Source organism: Panthera tigris, chromosome C1 (assembly GCF_018350195.1).
Source record: "Panthera tigris isolate Pti1 chromosome C1, P.tigris_Pti1_mat1.1, whole genome shotgun sequence".
NCBI classification, from domain to species: domain Eukaryota; kingdom Metazoa; phylum Chordata; class Mammalia; order Carnivora; family Felidae; genus Panthera; species Panthera tigris.
The window spans coordinates 93,039,622-93,060,750 of record NC_056667.1 but is presented as its reverse complement, the minus strand read 5'-3'; the positions used below and the strand labels follow the sequence as shown (position 1 = coordinate 93,060,750).

The window sequence follows — 21,129 nt, the reverse complement described above, 5'->3', positions numbered from 1 at the left end:
AAAAAAAAAAAAAGGCGTGCTGCCTAACATGATAATAAAGATGGCAAGTGTTTCCTAGACCAGGCGACTGTGCATCCTCAGGGTTTGGCACTCGGTTACGCTAGAGCTGGTCGGTGCCCAGGGCTCAGGCTCAGCCAGGCCCTCCTGAGGGGCCAGCAGGGATCCTGGGGGCTAGGGGAAGGTAGGCTGCAGCAGAGCCCCCAAGGCTGATACATGCCATGCCTGGCCCCGTCACCTACCCAGGACCTCTGTGGCTTCAGCTAGCGCGTGTGGGTGGTAGGAAGAGCCCCCCCCAGAGTCAAAAGGGAAAGGGGCAATCGGGGCCTGAGGGTCGGAAGGCCAGTGGGAAAGTGGAGATAAGCTTGTGGCTGAACTGGCAGCGGAAGGGAGGTGGAATGAAAGATGGGGGCCCACTGAGAGCTCTGAGCTCCCCTGGGCCAGAACCCCAGAGCAATGGGGGTGGGGCAGCCTCTTGCTCCCAGATGCCCCAGGAGCGAGTCTGAGCTGTGGGGCAGAGACGAAAGCCAGGACTCTTTCTTGTGGTTTCAGAGTATTAGCCATTCTATCCTTCACCCCCACTTTCTGCCTTATCTCCACAGCCGGGAAAGCAGGAAAAAAGCAGGCCTGGCCTCCCACCCTCCCAGTAAACACAACCACATTGCTCAGAGGAGCTCAGCCTCAGCCAGCAGCCCAGCCACCCCGCCCCGTGCCTCCTCTTCCAGGCACAGAGAAGCCCAAGCACACAAAGACACCAGGGCTGTGCTTATTCCCAAAGAGGGAGCATGTCCCCCAGCAGGTCAGATTTTCCTGCCAAGACGGTCACTGTGACTAGGCTCAAGCATCGCCCAGAAGAAACCAGTCTTCCTTCCCTTCCCTTGAGGGCCTGGCTTCTGGTGATTTCTCTCCATACTGACACTGGCTCTGAGGTCCAGGTGTGAGCCCTGAGAGCCGGAGCAGTAGGGAGAGGCAGCCCCGGCACCTCGGATGAACACAACCCCCTTCGTACTGCTGGCCAATAGTGAACTGGGGGCTCAAATCCAAATTTCTAACTCAGGGCTAAGAGCCCTGCACTAGAAGTTTCTTCACCCAAGGAGCGACCAGCAAGATTTCGAGTTCTGTTGTCAAAAAGTCAGAGATGCAAAAAGACTAGTTTGTGCTACAGATATTTATTGAAGGCCCACTCTGTGCCAGGCATCGTGCTGGGTGTCAGGGACAGAATGACGGTCAGGAAAAACACAATTCCCTCTCTCACACAGCTTGGGGGCGGTGGGGGGTGGGGGAGAGAGGAAAGGATCTATGAAAGCAAAGGAAGCAGAAGTGGGAAAGAGACAGACTAAAGAAGACAGTAAAGCCAAGTCAGAGATCCATGCAGCAAGAGTGGGAGAGGCAGGCAGAGGCTGGGAGTGAACCGTGAGGGAGGGAGGCCCTGGTGGGGGAGGGCACAGGGAGGCCAGAGACCAGCTACTGGCTCTCATCCAGGGGCATCTGCCCACAGCTCATATTTTTCTGTCCAGTGACAGCTAAATGAAGAGAAAGCGAACTTTACAACCGCCCACTTCACACATAATGAATATGAATGGGCATCCCGGAGCCTGTTCCCTGGGATTATCTGTGAGCTGATGGTTTCTCCCACTGACTGGGCCATCCCAGCCGGCCTGTCCCCTGGCTGGGACACAGGCAGCCCTTCCACCTGCTTCCCATTAGCCGTCCTCCCGTCCTCCCCTCCTCCTCCACACCCTAGGCGTCTCACCCCTAAGACACAGTGCCCAGTCTTCAGGCGCCCCTGCCCCCAGCCTCACTCCAAAGGTGACCTCAGCCCTCAGCCTAGGTCCCAGGTTTCCCCAAAGCCAGGTTGGGGCGATGCTCACCCCTTCTGGAAAAGGAAATGGTTAGTGGCCCCACCTGCAATCCCAAATTTAAGAGATGCTAGGCTCAGTGTCCCTTTGCTAGGGCTCCTCGGCCCCAGTGAGGCCCACCCAGAGAAGCTCTAAATCTTCATCCCGGCCAGGGCACAGACCCCAGGCCCAGAGTGGAGAGCCCTAGCTGCTAGCAGGCCCTTCAGTCCAGGTTTCTGGTCTCAGGCCGGCATGGGGAAATGCTTCTCATTAGAGGCATTCAATCTTCCTTCCCCACCTCCCCCCAAGCATTTACACATCAACCTGAATTACAACCCTGAAGTGCAGACCTTCTGCAGCCCCAGACAGGAACAGAGCCCAGCATTGCCAGAACTGGGCATTTCCTGTCTCAGGCAGAAGGAGCACATACCTCCCTCCCGCCCCAGGCTCATCCCAGCCATTTCAGCAGGGGCAATGAGCATAAAGTACCTGCTCTCAGAGTCCCGATGCCCGAGCCCCCTCCCTTCCCCATCGACAACGGCAGGCACCCCACCCAGGCTCTTCTCCAGGAGGGCACCGGCTGGGACCAGTAGGACCCATGTGGCCCTGCAGACGTCCTCCTCGGTGCCGACCACATTACTGCTCTCACTTGCTGTTGTAGCCATCTGTCCATCGACTGAGAGCTTGTCGAGGAAAGTGAGAGTGTGGTACTCTGTTTAGCTGGATGCCCAGGGCACCCGGAACGGGGCCTGGTCCAGAAGAGGCCTTCAAAGGATGATGGCAGAGTTGCTAGGTGAGTGGCTGACTTTTGAAAGCCGCCTCTATCTAGAGCAGTGAGCTCAGGATGAGGGATATAAGGAGGCCTAAGACATGGTTCTGGTCCTCGAAGGGGGGTCTCCTTTCCAGGGGACTCGGGAAATGGATGCAAATTCTCATCGGCTGGAGGGGGAAGGGCCATTAGCAGGACTAATAGCTGCGGTTAGTTAGCAGTGCTCTTCCTCATCAGCCAGGTATGTAGGTCTCCGTTACCCTTCGTCTTATTCGTGACCACCGTGCTATTTTTACACTGATTTTTATAGATAAGCCAACTGAGGCTTGGAGCTGGAGGAGCTCAAGGCCCTTTAGTGTGTAAATGGGAGAGCCTGCAGCCTGACGCTGACCGTGCCAAGTGCCAAATGAATGGCACAGCTACTGCATCCCCGAGCAGGCAGTTCAGTAGGGGACAGACGGGAAGCTGGCCTCCTGGGAGAGAAGCCTAGAGGGTCTGGTGGGGCAGCCACACGAGTCCTCTGGGGCCCAGGAGAGAAAGACATTTAAGCTCAGGCTGAAAAGGCAAGTAGCAGCAACAGCCCCCAAATTACCTTGACAGGGGCACATGTGGGACACACCAGAGGCCGGGCCAAGGCCTCACTGACATTTGCCCAGAATCTTCTTGCCAAGGACTGTATTTGAGCAAATACTAAGTACCGACTAAAGTGACTAAAAGAGCAAATGAATGCACTGGTGGTAGGTGCTGGGGAATAAAAATGATTCATTAGAGAAAGGGCACGGTGGAAGGGGTGGGGAACGGGGCATATACACTTTGCAAACAGAGCCCTGGGTTGGCATCCAGGCTCTGGCTCTCGTTATTTTGTGACCTTGGGCAAGTTCTTTATCCTTTCTGTGCCAGTTTCTCATGTGCAAAATAAGCACTATAATGGTACTACTTTTCAGGGTTATTATAAGCAAGAAGCTATTACATATAAAGTGCTCAGAGTAGTGACCGGCACATAGTAAGCACTAAACATTTGCTAGCTCCTGTGTGGAAAATGAACTTTCAAGAAGCATCAATATTGGGCCTGGCACCTAACTGGCCCTCAGTAAGTGATAACTCTTGATTAACAGGGGACAGTTCCCTCGGGTGATAAAGCCATGGGGTAACTCATCCCTCAGTGGATTGAAGGAGCACTGGACCTTGAGCCTGGTTGGCAATAATCAACATTTTATATAACTCAGCCATTTACAAAGGATCTTCACATACCTTGCCCGTCTCAGGACCCATATGAGAAATGAAGCCAGAGATTGTGGATGGCCACTTGCTCCAAAAGACATTTCTGTACAAAAGCTTGGATTTGAAAGGCCAATCTACCACTAGCACATTCTGCAGCTATGATAAGGCTCTTACTCTCCTAGGCCAGGCCCTGGGCCTACAGATGTGTGGATCCTCCCACACACCCGGGCTTTATGGCCCTTGCAGCTTTGATATCCTGTGTTCTTTTCCGCACAAATTTTTATATAGACATTTATAGACCTTTGCAACCCAAGAGGAAAAAATGGCAACTCTGGTTAAGGGAAGCTTCAGAGGAGAATGGGGAAATCAAAAAAGGGGAAGGAAGCAAAGCTGTCAGACAAGCTGGCTCAGTGAGCCAGGCTGCCTGGTGGAGTACGAATGTGAAAATCTATCTTACCCAAACTAAAATTTCATGATGCATACTTCCTATTGGTCCTGGCATGAAACAGCAGAAAATGCATCACGCACACACGAATTGTGTCAAACTCCCTTGTCCTGTGCAAGTTGCTTAGGGGCAAAAAGTCGATCAGTCACAGGGAATTCCTATCAGAGGCTGTGTGACTTACAGAAAAAATACAGTGCTCGCTTCCCCTCTGCTGCTCCTAACCACGCTGGCACATCAGGCTTCTCTTGGAAGCCCAGCTTGGGGCCTGCACTGAGGCTCAGTCGAAACCCAGGCCAAGCAGGCACTGAACAGAAGAACCCACGAGAGGGAGATTTTCCCCAGAGTACATTTCCTATATAAGTCAAGAGACTTAAGATCCCGTACACATGGCCTAAAGGTAAGACAAGGGACCTTTTAAGTCATTCTGGAAAGGAAACAGTACTTTCATAAGCATCAGAAACAAAGCCTCAAGATCAAACTAGGTGGAAGCAGACGTGCCCAGGATCACAAGGCCAGGTGCAGGCTCCAGGGTCTGCAAACCGACACCTCCCAGAGATCGTCCTTGCCTCTTCCCCCAGCGAGGCGGGCTCCTGGGCCCTCAGACACACTCCTTCCCACTGTGAGGCTGACTCCAGATGGTCTGCTTCCCCAGGCTCTGGGCAAAGAAGTTTCCTCTCAGTCCCAACCACCTACCCTTGCGAGGGCCCAGAGCAGCCGACCTAGCCCCTCCCCCTCCCTAACACTGAAACTGGTTTGGCTGAGGCCCCCTCAGGAGAGCGATCCGGAGATGCCTGGGGCTCCTACTGCAACTCTATCAAACACAGGGGTACAGGACAACTTATCACCTCAGCAGCCCAGAGCCCTGAGCTGGGCTGGAACAATCCTGGATTGATCTGGATAAATGCCAACTCCCCCAGTACCTCCCCCTCAGGTGGCAAAGGCAGGCAGCCTGGCAGGGAACAAGCGGGTGACCTATCAATGCTGGCAGGAAAACCCATTTTCTGGACTTATAGATACTCAGGGACCGTATTTCCTGCAGACAAGGCAATGGGGGTCATTTTTGCTTCCTTTTAATGTAAACAGAATACACAAACACGTTAAAAACCCCAACGTGACACAAGAGAATACACAGAGATTTATATATAGGTATTTACAGACCCCTGCAAGCCAAAAGGAAAAATGGCACCTCTGGTTAAGGGCAGCTTCCGTTCCTACCCCCCAACCCTGTCCAAAACCAAAGTACTGAGGCAGCTGTAGGAGCCTCTGCAATTGCCTCGGGACGAAAGCAGGAGGCTGGAGTGACATCAGAAACCCCCCAAAGCAAAACCAAGATTCCGACTTTCTGACCCTGGCCTAATGCTAAGCCCTCCTCCTCGGCCGGCTGAGACTCCAAGGATGTGTGTGTCTCAGGAAGAGCCTCAGTGTGGCCCCTGCAACTCAGATGCAACGGCGTCCCAGCCCATCTAGGCTTTTCCCAGCCTTGGGCTGACTGAGAAATGAGCCGCAACCGACCACGTCCAAGAGAAGAGGGTGGGGATGAGTGAAGAAGAGAGGATCCCACGCAGAGAGCTCGCTGCTCTGAGCAGGACGCTGGGAATGAATGAAGGGCCAAATTTGACTCACCCACAAGCCCAGCGGGGCCTAGGGAGGGCACAGTGGGGCTGTGGTGCCACCTGGAGGGAGGTGGGAGCACTGCGGCAATGAACTGGGACAGCCCCTGGGGCACCTCCAGATCACCCCTTCTTTCCTTTGCAGTCAGTCCCCTGCCCAGGAGCCTCACTGCAGCAGCTCCTCCCAGGAAATGGGCTTGGAGAAGACCTCCCTTTCTAACCAGAGGTCGTAGTTCATCTGGAAGTCCTCAGGGAGGTCCACCCGCTGGCCCAGGACACTCTGCAGGCAGTTGTCCACAGGTAGGAAGTCCGGGTTGCTATGGGCTCGGTCATACCGCCGGGCGTTGAAGCGTTCGATATTGGCACGGAGGGCACATTCCTCTGCCTGGAAGTCCCAGGGCCGCGCATCAAGATCTGAGACAAAGCAGGAAGACACGTTCAGGGGCCAAGCGCTCGTGGCAGCTCCCCCTGGGTTCACTAGAGCTTGGGGCCAGGCTGGCCCTGGCCTGAAATGTTGATTGTCAACTGGGAGCCAGAGACCTCCAATCTCTATCCTCGGGAAGACTGACAGGGCTTTTTCCTTAGACACAAAGGAAACTCAGGTAAAAAGAGAAAAGCCAGATCTACAGGGAAAGGGGCCACACTGCAGTTTAGGGGGACCCAGCCAGGGAGAGCCATGGAATGACATACTTCTCTGAAAGTTACACTCTCCTGGCTCTCTGAGATCAATGGCAGGAAACTGCAGATTCCCTCATTTGCTCATTCCCTCAGTTCCCTGACCAGGGACTGGGGGCCACGCTGGGTCTACACAAATTCAGGGCATCGGGGTACAGATGTGGTCACCTGGCCATGGGGCTGTGGGCTAGAATGGTATGGTGTGGCAGCACACTCAGGAAAGCCCGGGAAGAGCCCACTCTGCCTGAAGGCTGAGGGAGCCCCCCAGATGGGAGGGACGCATACAGATACCGAACAGTGAGGCGTATGAGGGAGGCTTCCTGCCAGGGGCAAGAAAAGTGGGGGACAACGTGGTTAATGTGCCAAGATCCCTGTGTGTGACAGAGGCTGGGCTGGAGAGAAGCTGGATCAGATTATGAAGGAGGGGAAGGGAGGCTGGGCAAGCCTCACATGCCTTAAGAGTGTGGCTCAAATTCTAAGGGAAATCAGAAGCTAACAAAGGATTTCACTCGGGGAGTCAGCCCCACAAGATATGCTTTTTAAAAAGATCACTGGGGCAGGGCGTCTCAGTGGCTCAGTCAGTTGAACATCTGACTTCAGCTCAGGTCATGCATGACCTCACAGTTTGTGAGTTCAGGCCCTGCATGGGGCTCTGTGCTGACAGCTCAGAGCCTGGAGCCTGCTTGGGATTCTGTGTCTCCGTTTCTCTCTGCCCCTCCCCAACTCTTGCTCTGTCTCTCTCTGCCTCTCAAAAATAAAGAAAAAAAAATTTTAAAAGATCACTGGGGCACACTTTGAGGCACCGATGAAGAAACTGGGGGCAAGGAAGCCATCAGGCTCTGTGGGAATTTCAGTGGCCAGAACTAAGAAGGTTGTAGTGAGGAGAGAAAAGATGGGAGAGCGTCTTGTGAGAGTTTCTGGAAAAGGAACTAGTTCAGGGGGAGGAAGAGAGTACTGGGGGATGATCACAGGCACCAAGTCAAGGCAGCTTCTCAAAGTCCTTCCTGGAGCTCCTATCCTGAGGCCACAAAAGCAGGAACTAGATTCTTCGGGGTTCTGGAAAGCTGTCACCCCTAACCCCCCCACCCCCCTGGCCCGGCCCAGCTTGTGCCAGAGCCTTACCGTTGCCGTACGCCCAGTCGTCATTCAGCCGATGCCGCACCTTCTGGTAGATGGCGGACATGGTCTTCATGTTGCTCTTCCGCCACTGCCGTCCCAGATACTTGGTTTGCACCTTGAGCAGCTTCAGCACGTAGAGCTGCATCATGGCCTGTTTCACCTTCAAGGCCCGCTTCAAGATGGGGGCCGACTTGAACACCACTAGCATCTGGAAAGAGGCACGAGGACCAGGCTGAGGGCAGAGAAAAACTCCTGCACTACCACCTTCTAGGGTTAAGGGTAACCAACCATCCCAGTTTTCCCCAGACTGAGAGGGTTTCCCGGGCATGGACGCCCCACTGCCCAAATCACAGGTCATTGTGAAATCTGAGGAAAGCCGTGAAGTCTCTCACTGTGAATGTTCCTATGTGCATATACGTAAAATCTCCGAGGATTCGTGGACTTCCCTACTCCAAAGGCGTCCTCAGACTCAAGGTTAAGGGAAACTCCTAGAATCCTGGTTGTGTTACTGATGGAGATTAAGAGAATGTAGTAAAATCCCTTCTCTAAGTGTCGATTCGTTTCAGGCCATGACCGAGACTCTTCTAGCTTCTAGTTCAACTCAGCAAGGGGCCAGGCATCAGCCATTAACATGCAAGGATGTGGCTACAGGAAGAGTCCAGTGAGAAGGGTATAGGGCAGCAGCAAGCCTACTCCACGGACGTCCTGGGAGGGGACAGCACGAAGTGTGGCCCTCTGCCTTGAGCTCCGAGTTGCGTGCCTGCTGACTGTACTAGCTCACCATCGTCCTCGAATGCTTCCATTTTGTCAGCTTGTTCAAGATCCGAAGCAGATTGATGCAAGAAAAGAGGTTCCTCCAGCAAAACTGGTTATTGTCACCTGCTTCCTGCAGGGAAAACCCAGGAATGCCTGTAACTCTCACAGCTGCAGGGTGCTCAGTGGTTTCCAAGGCCCTCACACCTCTCTCGGAACTGCCAGCTCTCTCCTCGTCTATAGCGGCAGCCCTCTCCTCTCCTCAGCCCAGGGTACTTCCATCCCAGAGCTTGGCAGGGATAAGGGAGTCCCCTAGAATTTTTCTGCAGGAAACACGGAGCATGATTTGAGGGGGCTGTGCCATCAGCCTCCACACCCGGGGCACCCACACCCAGGCTTCCTCAGAGCTGTGCCCCACAGAGATCCAGTGTGGGAGAGGGAAACCACTTGACCAGGTGAGCTCTGGGTCGGCAGCCCCTGAATACCACACTTCTGATGAACTACTCCCTGTATCCAAATCTTTCCACTCTGCAAGGTCCCTCCTCTGGCCCTTCTGTGCAATTACAGTGCTTTAAAAGCCAGCACCCAACGGGTGACCTCATCTGTGAGCCCCTCTATCTCTGTATCGGGGGAGGCAGGCCCTCCAACACCCCCCTCACGCCAAAGGAACAGCGTGACTCACCAGACTCTCAGCAGTCAGTTCCGGCAGCTCATGTACCACGCAGTGAGGGTAATCCAGGACAGAGATGCTGCAGGGAGAAAGAGAAGCCGGGCGACCACCGTGAGCAAAGATAGGGGCTGGAGAGACAGCTGGGACGTGGCTGGCTCCCAGCCTTCCTCCTTACTTGCTGGGAGTGGAAGCAGGACCGCCTAGCCTGTACTCCCCTCATTTCCCCAGCTAGAGGATGATGAAATCCCTGTTTCAAGAGAACTTATACGGTCCCTCTATGACCAGGGACCAGCCTGTCATCTTGTAAGGTTCAGAGAGACTGCTTTCCCAATAGCAATGAGTCTGGGGCTGGAGCAGAAGATTTCTCTAGGCAATTAATGTATGCCAAGCCCCTAAAGGAGACGGCGTCTGGCCCACAGCTCACTCTGCGGTGTACCATCAAATACAGCTGGTACCAGGCGACGGGGACAGGGGTAGAGTCAGCAGATGGGTCCTTACGGTGCACATGGCAGAGCTCCGTAGAGAACAGGAGGCCCGGCCAGTGTCCTCGAAGAAGCACACAACAGTGAGGGCCCAGGATGAGAACCCTCCCACCCAGGCACAGACTGAGTCACCTGTCACTAGACTAGCTGGACTCAGACCTGACACACCGGCATTTTCCAGAGCAGAGACCATGACTCGTCCATCTTTGTGTCCTGATGTCTGGCAGAGTGCTAGCTTGTAGGTGCTGAATGAGCTCAGGAGAGGCCAGCCGGGCCTCTGGCCATCCCTACCCCTTCCTGATCCCTCATCCTTATCACCTGTTCTTGGCGGTGATGTAGGACATGATGTTTTGATTGAAGAACTTTAGGATCAAAGGGATGCAATTGGCAAACACCAGGTGCTGGGCCATGTATTCAAACTGAAACCAATAGAAAAAAATAAGCATGCCCTTTAGGACCACACCCTCCTCCCTCCAGTGATAAAAGGCCTTAGTTGGAGGACTGGATCTTAAAACATTCATGCAGAGCTCAAGGGGGTTTGAAGGGCAAGGCCTCCCTGGGGCTGGAGGAGCAGCGCTGCCTGAGGCCCTGGCCCAGTGAACAGAAGGGAAGGCCCGGCAGGTACCTGGTAGACGTGGTTCAACTTAAAATGCTTGAGCAGCAACAGCAGGACAGCAGAAATGGCCTTAACAATGACCTCTTTGTGGCGGTTCACATCCACCCCTAGCTTCATGCTCTGCAACACGGTGGTGCTGGAAACACAATTTCCGGGTGAGCCACCAGCATGGGCAGCGCTACCCTTTGGGCACTCGCAGGAGAGATGGGATTCCTGAGCCTTCCCCAGGCAAAGGCTTCCACCTCACCACCCACCCTGTGGACATCTCTGAGATCAGGGCCAGGGCTCCTCCCACCCACCTCAACAAGCAATCCAGCTCAGCAAAATTTGCTTCCTGGGGGGCCTCAAACACGTTCTTAGCCTATTGCCCTGCTTTTCCTCCCAAAATGAACTTCTCCTTTTCAAGATCTTCCTACACTTTTGCCATGAGATGAACCTGGGTTCCTCAAAGTGTATTCTGGGGAACGCTAGCACACTGAGATGTTTCAGGCTATGGAGAAAAAAGGGCTTTGGAGTCAGATAAATGGAAGAAGCACTGAGTTAAATAGGTTTCTTAATTCAGGACTTCTCACTGTAAATCTAAGAGGAGATTTAATATTTGACTCTGGGACCCTTCTTCCAAGGACCATCATGATGGCCTAGTGTTCTGGGACACTCCCTTTGGTAGTAGCCAATCCCTGCCTCCTCCCTCATGCAGCTATCACTGCCAGACTCAAGGGGCCCAGCCCCCAAGCCCCCAGGGAGCCGGGCTGAGCTGGCACCCTGGCACGCAGGAAGGAGGTCAGATCAAAGCCCAGGTCCTTCTCAAAGCAGAAAATGATCTTGTTTTGTACTCTTACATCAAAGCGATGAGGTCAGTGCCTCAGGGAAAAAGAACCCCTAAGGATTTCACTATCAGCTAGAGATATCCACAAATACTCCACATGCCAAATAGCCAGCCAATAGGAAAGAATCCTATACCCAGCTCAGGTTCAGCTGCTGGCTGGTAAACTGTCCAGAAGCTAAACACAGGTCCTGGGTGTGTTGCTCAGACAGCTTTCGAGGGAAGGTTTCAGGAAATGTCGAACACAGCCTGATTCATTTTATAGAGGAGAAGATGACTTTTCCCTAGTTCACTCAGTGGCAAAGTCTACACTAGAATCCAGGCCAACCACACTAAGCCACTTCCCCAACCAGTAAAACCAAATATTTAATCCCATAGATACATTTTCTTTCTTCTGAGTCAGGAACACCCTAAACTTAACCTACAGAGAAGTTGAGCCAAAAAAAGAAAACAAACGAGCAAGAGTGGGACCAAGAGGAAAACGCTTCCCCTGGCTCCTCTACTTGGCGGCCCCTAGCCTGCTCCATTCACAGGCATACTACTCACGGCATCTCCTCAGGCAGGACGTCTGCTAAGATGTTGATTGAGTCTGTTTTGGCTTTTGAGGTGGGGGCGGCAGCCAGCAGGATCTTCAGCAGCGCGATCTGGGGAGCAGCAGACCGAAGCCTGAGAAGTGGTCCTTCGGGAGGTGTTCGGGCGGGCGGGAGGAGGGGCTGACACTGGCAGGGCATCCTCTCAAGGCCAGTGTAGCAGGGAGGGCGGTCCCATGGCAGGTACTGATGGGCACCGGAGGGGTCCCAGACCCAGAGCACTCACGAAGAGGAGGCGACACCTCAAGAGCAGGAGCACTCACCATGTACTGGGGCAGGCTGGGAAGCAAGCCTTGGTAAAGGGTTTCCGCGGGTACCTGCTCTACTTCCTCTTCTCCCTTGTAACACAACAGGTACAAATACAAAACCCCAGTCCTGACTCTGCTCTCCTGAGCCAGCTTGCTAGCTGGCTGGAGGAGAATCTGTTAAGTATTGATGTAAATGATGATGTCGGTAACAATGGCAAACCGTGAAGAATACACGTGCTACACGTGCTACACGTGCCAGGCACCATACTTGTAATAACTCACTTCAACTTTACTGCAGCTCTATGGAGGGACTATCATCATTCCCATTCTACAGGCAAGGAAACTAAAGCACAGAGAGATTTGGTAACTTGCCTAAGTTGCCACCTACTGAGTGGTGGAGCCGGGAGTCAGAGGCAGGTGACTGTGCTCTTGACCCCCACCCTAGACATACGCCAGCCCTGGTGTGGGAGCGAGACTGGGAGTTTTTTGAAGACGGGGCCTGGAGCAGCTCTGTAGTCTGGGCCCAGCAGTGCCTGGGAGCTGCTGGCAGTGCCTGGGAGCTGCTTCAGCTGCTGCTGAAGAAGACCTCAGACTCACCCCCGAGAGAGGAGAGCGAAGGTACTCCTCCTCCATCTGCGCCTGTACCTCTGCAATCGACGTGTACTTGTGCTGGAGAGAAAGAGGGAACGCCTCTCAGTCTCTGGCCAGAGCCCCGCACCCTGGCAAAGACCTCAGGCAACTTTCCTCAAACCCGAGCTTCTCAAAGAGGGCTAAGTCACCACAAAGATCCCTAACTCAAATCCTGAAATATTTTCTAAGTGGGCACATACTTAAAACCAGTCTAAAAGCACACATTAGACACAAACTAAGGGAAAGGGTTTTTTTCAGATAGCTATAAAGACAGAAGAAAAAACTATTAAAGGGAGAATCAAGTACTCAGGAGCAAGTACTCAAGTACTCAGAAGCTAGTACTCAAAAGCCTAGCCGCACAAGGCCCACTTCGTACTATAAATCTCAAACACACACTTCAAAAACATACCGACATTCACACGCCGACATGTTGTCAGGGAAGACATCCTTTCCCCACTCTTGATGCCTCCTCCCATGTGGAGAGACATGTGCGTGTAAAAACTCCTGGCCTCCCTGCTTCTTCCCACACGCTCTTTCCTCACTTTGCTGACTGGCAGGTATGGGAGGAGGAACAGGACTTTCTGACCCCAACCTCCTTCTCTCTTCTCTTTAGAAAAAAAAAAAAAAGCCTGGACTCTCTTCTGCTCCTCAACCAGGCTTAGCATAGTTCCAGCCCTGCCTGGCCCTGGCTGCCTAATTCTGGAAGTAAAGCATTGGGATGCATATCATTACCATGTTCTTACGGCTCACTCTCCAGTAGCTCTATCAGCAGTAAAGCTGGTGTTTTGATCTCCATCTGCCCAGTTCTCGATCTCAAATGCTTTAGAACTAAGGCTAGGAAAACTCAGGCCCCTTAAAACTCCCAACTATCAAACACATTTTTTTTTTTTATTTTTTTTTAAACGTTTATTTATTATTGAGAGACAGAGCATGAGGATAGGAGGGGCAGAGAGAGGCGGAGACACAGAATCCGAAGCAGGCTCCAGACTGAGCTGTCAGCACAGAGCCTGATGCGGGGTTGAACTCACAAACTGTGAGATCATGACCTGAGTCGAAGTTGGACGCTTAACCGACTGAGCCACCCAGGCGCCCCTCAAGTATATCTTTAATAACGGCCCAGTTAAGTCCCCAACAAGAACTCAACTAAAATAAGTAAAACTTACAAAGAGCTGTGTTAAAGGTATGGCTGTGGTCCACCCATTCCCCCGCCCCAGGCTCCTTCAGGCAGACAACCATCTCAAAAGGTTTATCCCAACAGGCTGCTCTCACTTTACTCACTTGGGACCAAAGTAGGCCAAAAGCTCACCCAAGGCCACCTACCTGTTTCAGAGTCTTGATGCTTTCGTGGATTGGCCTGGGCAGCCCCACCACTGTGTTCGTGTCACTGCAGAATAAAGAAAGCCCTGTGTTGAGCCCGGACATCAACTCGCCTTGATCCACAAACACCAGAGGCCAGGAGAGTGCACTCCCGCTACCTTCCTTCAAAAGGAACTCAGATCACACTCACCTGCCTAGAGTGTAACCGATAAACTTGCTACGGCTGGACTCGAGGAACATCTCAATGTCTTTCTCTCTGCCAAAGAGAACGAACAAAGTTTTTATTAAAAGTTATTTCAAGGTGCCATGGTTAATAAAACATAGAAACTGCAAAGCCAGAAGAAAAGGTCTCCCACCACTTTTTTTTTTTTTTTTTTAAGTTTTCATTTTTCAGAGAGAGAGACAGAACATGAGCAGGGGAGGGGCAGAGAGAGAGAGAGGGAGACACAGAATCCGAAGCAGGCTCCAGACTCTGTCAGCACAGAGTCCGATGCAGGGCTTGAACCCATGAACCAAAAGATCATGACTTGAGCCGAAGTCAGACGCTTAACCGACTGAGCCACCCAGGCGCCCCCACTGTTTTTCTTTTTAGTAAAAAAAAGAAAAAAGAAAATCTTCACACTGTCTTAATGTCCTTCATAACGTTGTTGGGTCAATAACCTGAAAGTGTATTATGTGTATGTAACCAGTTTACCTGTAAAATTAAGGTGACACATCAAACTTAAAGCACATGTCATTCAGATACCAATGACAAGTTTGTCAAAAGAATTTCTCAAATATGTAAAGTTTTTACAACTGGATCTATACGCTTCTGATATTTTCATATGAGTCCTGTTCTCCTGCCTCAGACAAGCAGCACATGTCACGTTTTCTGAAGACTTGCATTGTAATCCCATCCACAGATCACTGAAAACTGGGGTTTCAGATGGAAAAAGTGACTTCTGCATTGCCCTTTCACATACTCACCTATTTCTTAAGTTGGTGACTTTTTAAACAGAAACCACTCATATCCAGGTACCTTCCCACCTGATTTATGCATACATATCTCAAACACCTTACCTAGGATCTAAAGCACTTCCTTAATCTTTAATTTTTCTGTTAAAAACCACATACAACCCCAAGGTGAGTGGAGATGGGTTCAGTTAAGTGTCCTTGTTCTCATTTTTCCCTATTTCCCCTTCATTAGTACGGCTAACCAAGAGCTAATTCATATTACTGATTCAAGAGCCATACACGGGTCTCTCTGTCCGAGGCCAGCACCCTGAGGCCTCTAGGCCAACACAGGGTACTTTAAGAGAGCTTCATCCCAGAGCCAAGGTCAGCCTGGCCCTTCAGAGGATCTCGTGTGGTGACTCAGGCCTGGGGCAGGCTTAGGGGTGGAAGGCCTCTGGTTTCAAGAGCCAGGAGTGTTCCAGGTGTCTGAGGCTCACCTGACCTTGGGAGCCCACGGAAGCCCCTTTGGGCAGGTAAGCCTGTCAGTCTGAGGGTGCTGCAGTGGGGGAGGCATCACTTCATCCCGCTCAAGGGGGAATGTCTCCCCCTCCAGGCTGTTGTCATCGTCATTCTCCTCTTCCTCTTCTCGAGAGTCATCAGCCTTGTAAGGATCCCGCTCGTTGAAGGCATCCAAGTTGTCCTGTTTTATCAGTGCCTGAAAACAGAGGGAAGGGGAATCGGACAAGTGCCAAGCAAGGAACCATAAGAGGGCAAGGAGGCTAGACAAGCCATAACACACAAAGGTGGAAGGCAGAGCCAAGGGCAGTGGAAAAACCAGAGAGGAAGTCAAGATTGGGCCCAGAGGACAAATCCTCTCTTGCCGCAGTACCTCAAGAGTGCCATGTGGTGAGTGTCCACTCAGAGACACAGCATCCCCCAGCCTGGAGTCCTTCATTTGGATTAGCTGCTCAGAGAGGATTTCCAACAACCCCACTCACCCGGGGATCAGGCTGCCACGCGATGTGCCCCTTCAGACCCTCAGGAGTCACCGGGGACACCGGTCACCCTCACCTTGTGCTCCCGACGGCCCCGCTTCTGCTGCTGCTCAATCAGGTCTGAGGCAGACGCTGGCGGGGAGGCGGCCCTCATGTTGCGGATCACCTTGATGCTGTCCTCAGGCAGCGGGGGAAGGCCCAGGACGGTGCGCTTCTCGGCCTTCATGCTCTGCAGCTCCTCGAAGCCGCCCAGTGTGCACTGCAACGCGGACGAGGGGCGGGGCCGGGGTCACACATCTACAAATGGGTCCCTCAGCCCCGCGTCAGGCTTGAAAGCATGCGTGACACCATGACCTGCATCAATCTCTGAACCAGGGACTAAACCCACTCACACGAGAATTCAGCGACACCAACGTGGGAGTGGAGAAAGCAGACCAAGGGAAGGAGGTATGCGGGCTGACTGAGCCGGCACACACAGGTTTAGCTCTGCACGTAGGATATATACTCTTCGTGCCAAAAAAGCAAACTCAAGAGCCTATCCTTTCAGGTTTCTAGAAAAGCCTGTGACTCACATGCTTCCAAAGCTGTACCTACCAGTCTTTCAAATTCAAATCAGGAATACATCATTAGATACTCCAACATCCCCCTAGAAGCCAAACCCCAGTGGTATTCAGCTTTTGTCTCTGGCTTCAGCGAGGCTTTGTGAGGAACCAAGAGGATGTCTCACCAAAATATAATGTGCGCACCACTCTAAAGAGATCCTAAACTCACGAGCCTGGCTCTGCAGAGTTGGCCTGCTCTGGAAAGAGGGAGATGAGCCCCAGGGGGAGGAGGAGTCTCGACGGCAGCTCCATTCTCTGCTGAGGTCTCTCGTCCAGGTGGAAAAGGCGGCGAGCTCGGCTGCCGACAATGCCCCAAGCCGAGGGTGCTGGCCATTCTTTCCCTAGCCAGAAACAGGCTCCACACCACACCCCGAGGAAGATGGCGCTAGCCCAGGGCTCGCTCTTGCTTCCTTCAAGTGACCTCTGACTGAGGGGACCCAGTTACACCAGCTCTAATTCTGCTTCCAATCACTTTACTGACTCCAGCCAGGTTCAGAAGCAGCCTGTCTGGCTGGGGGAAGGTGTTTTATGACTCCAGGAGTCAGGGAGCCAACAATCTATTTTGACTCAAGGGCCAAGTCCTCTTTGCCTGCTGTGAGTCAAGCGTGCTATTTTGTTTTAAACCAAAGCAGTTAATTACATGTTAATTTATATAGAGATTTTCATACAATTCAACATTTAAAAGGATATACAGTACCCCCCTTCAAGGGGGTACTCACCAACACTGTCTTCCAGAGAAGTAAGAGAACTTTCTTCATGGGGAAGTGAGGGGCATGACCGCTGCAAAATTTGGTCACCATCCCAAACAGCATGATGGCAAATGGTTCGTTGTTGTACAGGGGGGAACCTAGAGGCAACACAAAGTGATCAGGGCCACCAGCAGGAACAGGACCCTCCCACAGGCCAGCAGCCTCAGCTCCCGGGCAGAGCCTCAAGATGCCAGGATCTTCAGGGCCCTACCCAGCTCAGCCCTGAAGGTCTGTCGCATGGTCCTCCACTCGGCCTTATCACCCTCACACTCCTGGTGAACGGTCTCCACAATCAGGTACATGATGTTGAGCAGTACCCTGGGAACAAGAGCCAGTCATAATGGTGAAGAATGAGGAATCAAGGGGGCGTCCTGGCTTCCTCACATTCCAGCTGACATGAGGAAAGCTCGTGCACAAAGGCTAGTTGGTGGCGGACGGCTGTGACATGGGGAGAACTGAGAGTCTCACAGGGCCCCTCTTGGTGTGTCCTTCTCACCCAAGTGCTAAGGTTACGACCAGATGTTACCCTGCTTTGTATTCCGGCACTGAGCTAAGTGCTCACTCAAAGCAGGTGCTTAATAAATAAATGGTTGCTGAACGCATTAATATGAACAAGAACGGCCATAAGCATTTACTGCCCTAAGCTCCCTGGAGCAGGAAAAACAGAGGTGGGCATGAGCTGTGGAAGTAGCTGCTGGATCAGAAGAAGCAACGCAGAGTCAAGGCAACAAGAAGCAAAGGTTACCACACTGGCACGGGAATCAGGAGCGAGCAGGCGGTGCCCCAACCACCGTGGGGAACACCACAAACAGCCAGTCTGAAAACTCCCAAACAGAGACAGATTCTAAGCCTCACGGAAATGGGAAGGTGATCTTACTGTTTAGCAGCCACTATTACTTCTCGTGCGGCCACAAAACGCCACAAAGGAGGTGGGGGTCGAGCTACCCACAGAAGGCGGAGCCCAAGGAACCACGTCGTGTGTTTCACCAAACACAAAATACCACACCACCAAGGTCTCAGCAGCAGCGCGGGCAGGAGGCCGCCCCTCGCCACGGCTCTAGTAAGCAGCTTCACCCGACGTTTCCTTTAGGAGTCTCCTCCGAGCCCCTCCTAGGGAGGGCCCTCAGCAGGGCCACCACGGGCCACACTGAGTCAACATGTGCAGAAGGAGTGCATACGTGGCGAGGACACCTGAGGATGCCCTCCTGCCCCTGCTCCAATCTCATCCTCGGGGAGCCTAGGCTCGCCGCCTGCTCACCTCAGGTCCGTGCTGTCAGCCAGGGAGATGGCCGGCTTCCTCACCGCACTGCTGCAGGCGGCACTGTTGCTGCAGGAGAAGATTGGGGAGTCAGGCCCTCCTCCAGGAAGGACGATGAAAAGTTCCCCTGACAAGTGCTGGGGAACAAAACGCTTTATCGTGTGTTACGACTGCCCAAGAGGCCACAGTTCAACGTGACCAGAACAGAGCTGGGACCGCCCCCCCCCCCCGCCCCGCCCCATGTGGCCCACTCGCCCTTCTCAAAAGCAGTTGGTTCTGCAAGCTCTGTCCCTTCATCCCCTGCCTCCCCTTCCCTACTCAAGCTCCCCAGAAGAACTCACTCTATCTCCATATTCAGAAGCTCCACCAAAGCATTGAACGTGCCCACCTCCAGGAGCAGAAAGATGTTGTAGCGCATCCAGGACTGCACCTCTGCCTCTGAGCTACACTCCCCAAAGGTGCCTGCGAACACAGGGCACAGCTGAGTCCCTCCCTGTATCCGACAGGGCGGTGCCAGGGTGCCTGGGGGCCCACTCGGTACCTTGGGCAACGTAGAGGATTGCTCGAGCCACCTTGAGTCTTTTCTCCCTGGCAGTGACTTCCAAGCCATCTAGGAGCCTCATGGCATGCGTACGGTGCTGGTTGGTGTCCAGCTCAGTCCATTTCTTGTCTGTTACTGCAGGGCAAGAGACCACTTACACGGGAGCCCAGAAAAATCCTCGCAATGGAATAGGTACAATGTTAACTTCCCGAATTCAGGCCTGCCACAAGATCAGAAAACTCAGAAAGATAAGTTACTCTCTTACAGCAGCGTAAGGCCACACTGCTGCTCTATGCATCTGAGTTTTCAGACTGAAACACTGCTATTTTTGGTGCAATTTCAATCACATAAAAAGTTATTTCCCCCCAATACTCACACTCTGAAAAGCCACCACCAGAGCACCAGCAGGCCCACCCTGAAGGTCACATGTGGCTTTGAACAACCGTGGTTCAGCAGGTTTCTTAGGTCAGTCCAGGGTGACTCCAGTCACTCAGATGACTAAGAGAAACCCTGTGGCCCTCATGGTGCTGGGTCAAAGGAACCAAGAAGTGAGGGGAATCCTCTCACCATGGATCCGGAAGTCTTCCTCAAAGCATTTTCGATTCATCAGGAATTCCGGCCCTTCCGTGTAGCTGTAAAGCTCTGTCAAGAACAAAGCCCCATCAGCTCCATGTCCACGTTCTGTAGGGGCCTCATATATAGCAGAGACGTAAGGCATTTGCTTCTAAGCCCCATTCTGTCCCTCGGTCACAGTGACTCCAGGCCTGTCCAGTTACTAAGGGGGTCTTAGTGCTCTGACGGGCCCGACAGAGAGAGGGCTGACTTCCCCTGTAGCAGACAATCAGAGTGCCAGTTACAGACAAATCCAGGCATTTCCAGTCCAGTGCACATCGATCCTGCCATGCCACAGGCTGACTGCCACTATGGACACGTGTCTCTCCAGTGGCTACTATGGAGCAGCTCAGGCTAGCTCACGTTACACATGAGCGGCAGCGACAGATGTGCACAGATGCAGGCACGCTTGTCGGCACGCCCCATGACCTGCTGCCCTAGGAGACACCACCGCCAGGCAGGCAGTGGATGGCCGAGGAGCATCACCATCTGTGACTGGGCCATGGTCAACCGACCTGACCGCACAGAGGTGCTTTGCCAAAATTATGAGCTATACAAGGCTTGAATCCCATAATTAACATGTTTTATCTATCTATCTACCTCATTACTAGGCTAGCCAGGGGGGAAAATGAACTCCAAAATGACATTCACTCTTAATTGTATTAAAGACCAATATGGGAAAAAACACCCCCAAATAACATGAAGGTCTATGCTTTACCTGAGAGCTCTGCAGCCCACTTGTCCGTGTCAGCATATTCAAACTCGAGATCTGGAGACTCGGAGTAGCCCTTTTGAGAAAAGGAGAGAGAGTAACGCAAAAGACCATTGTGAGTATTTTCCAAAGGAAGAAACACATATGCGTCCAGAGACACTGCTGGGTTACAAGACACCACCGCCTCCACTCCTTTGAGGTTTTATCACATTTCGCCTCCTGGGCTAGCTCAGGCCTCCCGATTAAGACCTTGCACAGCACCTTCCACTTTTCCTTAGAGCGCTTACAACTGACCATTATATACCGGCACGTGTATTTGTTTTGTGTCTGCCCCTCCACGAGAGTGCAAGGTCCCTGAGAGCGAGAACTCTGTCCACCAGTCTGCTCACCAATGACTTCACAATGCCCAGCACACTACCTGGCCTGAATGAGGGCATGAATGACGAGTTTATAGTCAAATAAATTCTCGTTAGATGAATGAACACAAAGCTTCTATGTGTTCTGTGCAGTGAATGTACCATTCCACATGGTGCTACGATTCCGGAAGGCTCACTTCTTTCTGGCTAGTAGGCCATCAACAGCTCAGGACAAAATGCGTATTGACACTCTCAGCTTTCCTGCCCTTCTCTCAAATTTCAGTGAGAACTGACAGACAGAGAAGGTAGCAGCCTAACAGAATGGTCTCCCTCCCACACACAGGAGAGAATCTGACAAAGAGAATCTTTTCACTGACGGGGATAGGTGATCACCGAGGAGGAGAAACACCATCTGGGAAGCCTGGTGCTCGGAAGATAGAAGAGGTGATGAACAGGTAGAGCCCTCAGGCTTAATTACAAGCTACTTGGGAAGACAAAGACCACCCACAAAGTGACATAACAAACCCACAGAAACTGAAAAAAAAAAAAAAAAATGAAGAACTCTACT

At 52.5% G+C, this 21,129-nt stretch overlaps 1 protein-coding gene across 1 annotated transcript in view; it reads right to left on the bottom strand.

Moving 5' to 3' along the window:
• Positions 1 to 5,324: 5,324 nt before the first annotated feature.
• STRIP1 (striatin interacting protein 1) overlaps positions 5,325 to 21,129 on the bottom strand; it is an 18,239-nt gene continuing 2,434 nt past the window's right edge. Inside the window, exons 2-22 of the mRNA XM_042998143.1 lie at positions 20,212 to 20,281; positions 19,449 to 19,523; positions 18,882 to 19,016; positions 18,682 to 18,802; positions 18,341 to 18,409; positions 17,294 to 17,400; positions 17,053 to 17,180; positions 15,808 to 15,990; positions 15,234 to 15,451; positions 13,994 to 14,059; positions 13,807 to 13,870; positions 12,454 to 12,525; positions 11,872 to 11,946; positions 11,565 to 11,662; positions 10,205 to 10,331; positions 9,898 to 9,998; positions 9,110 to 9,176; positions 8,456 to 8,560; positions 7,678 to 7,882; positions 6,102 to 6,294; positions 5,325 to 5,860 (exon numbers count right to left, since the gene is read on the bottom strand). Coding sequence (XP_042854077.1) covers positions 5,734 to 5,860; positions 6,102 to 6,294; positions 7,678 to 7,882; positions 8,456 to 8,560; positions 9,110 to 9,176; positions 9,898 to 9,998; positions 10,205 to 10,331; positions 11,565 to 11,662; positions 11,872 to 11,946; positions 12,454 to 12,525; positions 13,807 to 13,870; positions 13,994 to 14,059; positions 15,234 to 15,451; positions 15,808 to 15,990; positions 17,053 to 17,180; positions 17,294 to 17,400; positions 18,341 to 18,409; positions 18,682 to 18,802; positions 18,882 to 19,016; positions 19,449 to 19,523; positions 20,212 to 20,281 — 2,406 coding nt within the window. The 3' untranslated portion in view covers positions 5,325 to 5,733. The remainder of the gene's footprint in view (positions 5,861 to 6,101; positions 6,295 to 7,677; positions 7,883 to 8,455; positions 8,561 to 9,109; positions 9,177 to 9,897; positions 9,999 to 10,204; positions 10,332 to 11,564; positions 11,663 to 11,871; positions 11,947 to 12,453; positions 12,526 to 13,806; positions 13,871 to 13,993; positions 14,060 to 15,233; positions 15,452 to 15,807; positions 15,991 to 17,052; positions 17,181 to 17,293; positions 17,401 to 18,340; positions 18,410 to 18,681; positions 18,803 to 18,881; positions 19,017 to 19,448; positions 19,524 to 20,211; positions 20,282 to 21,129) is intronic.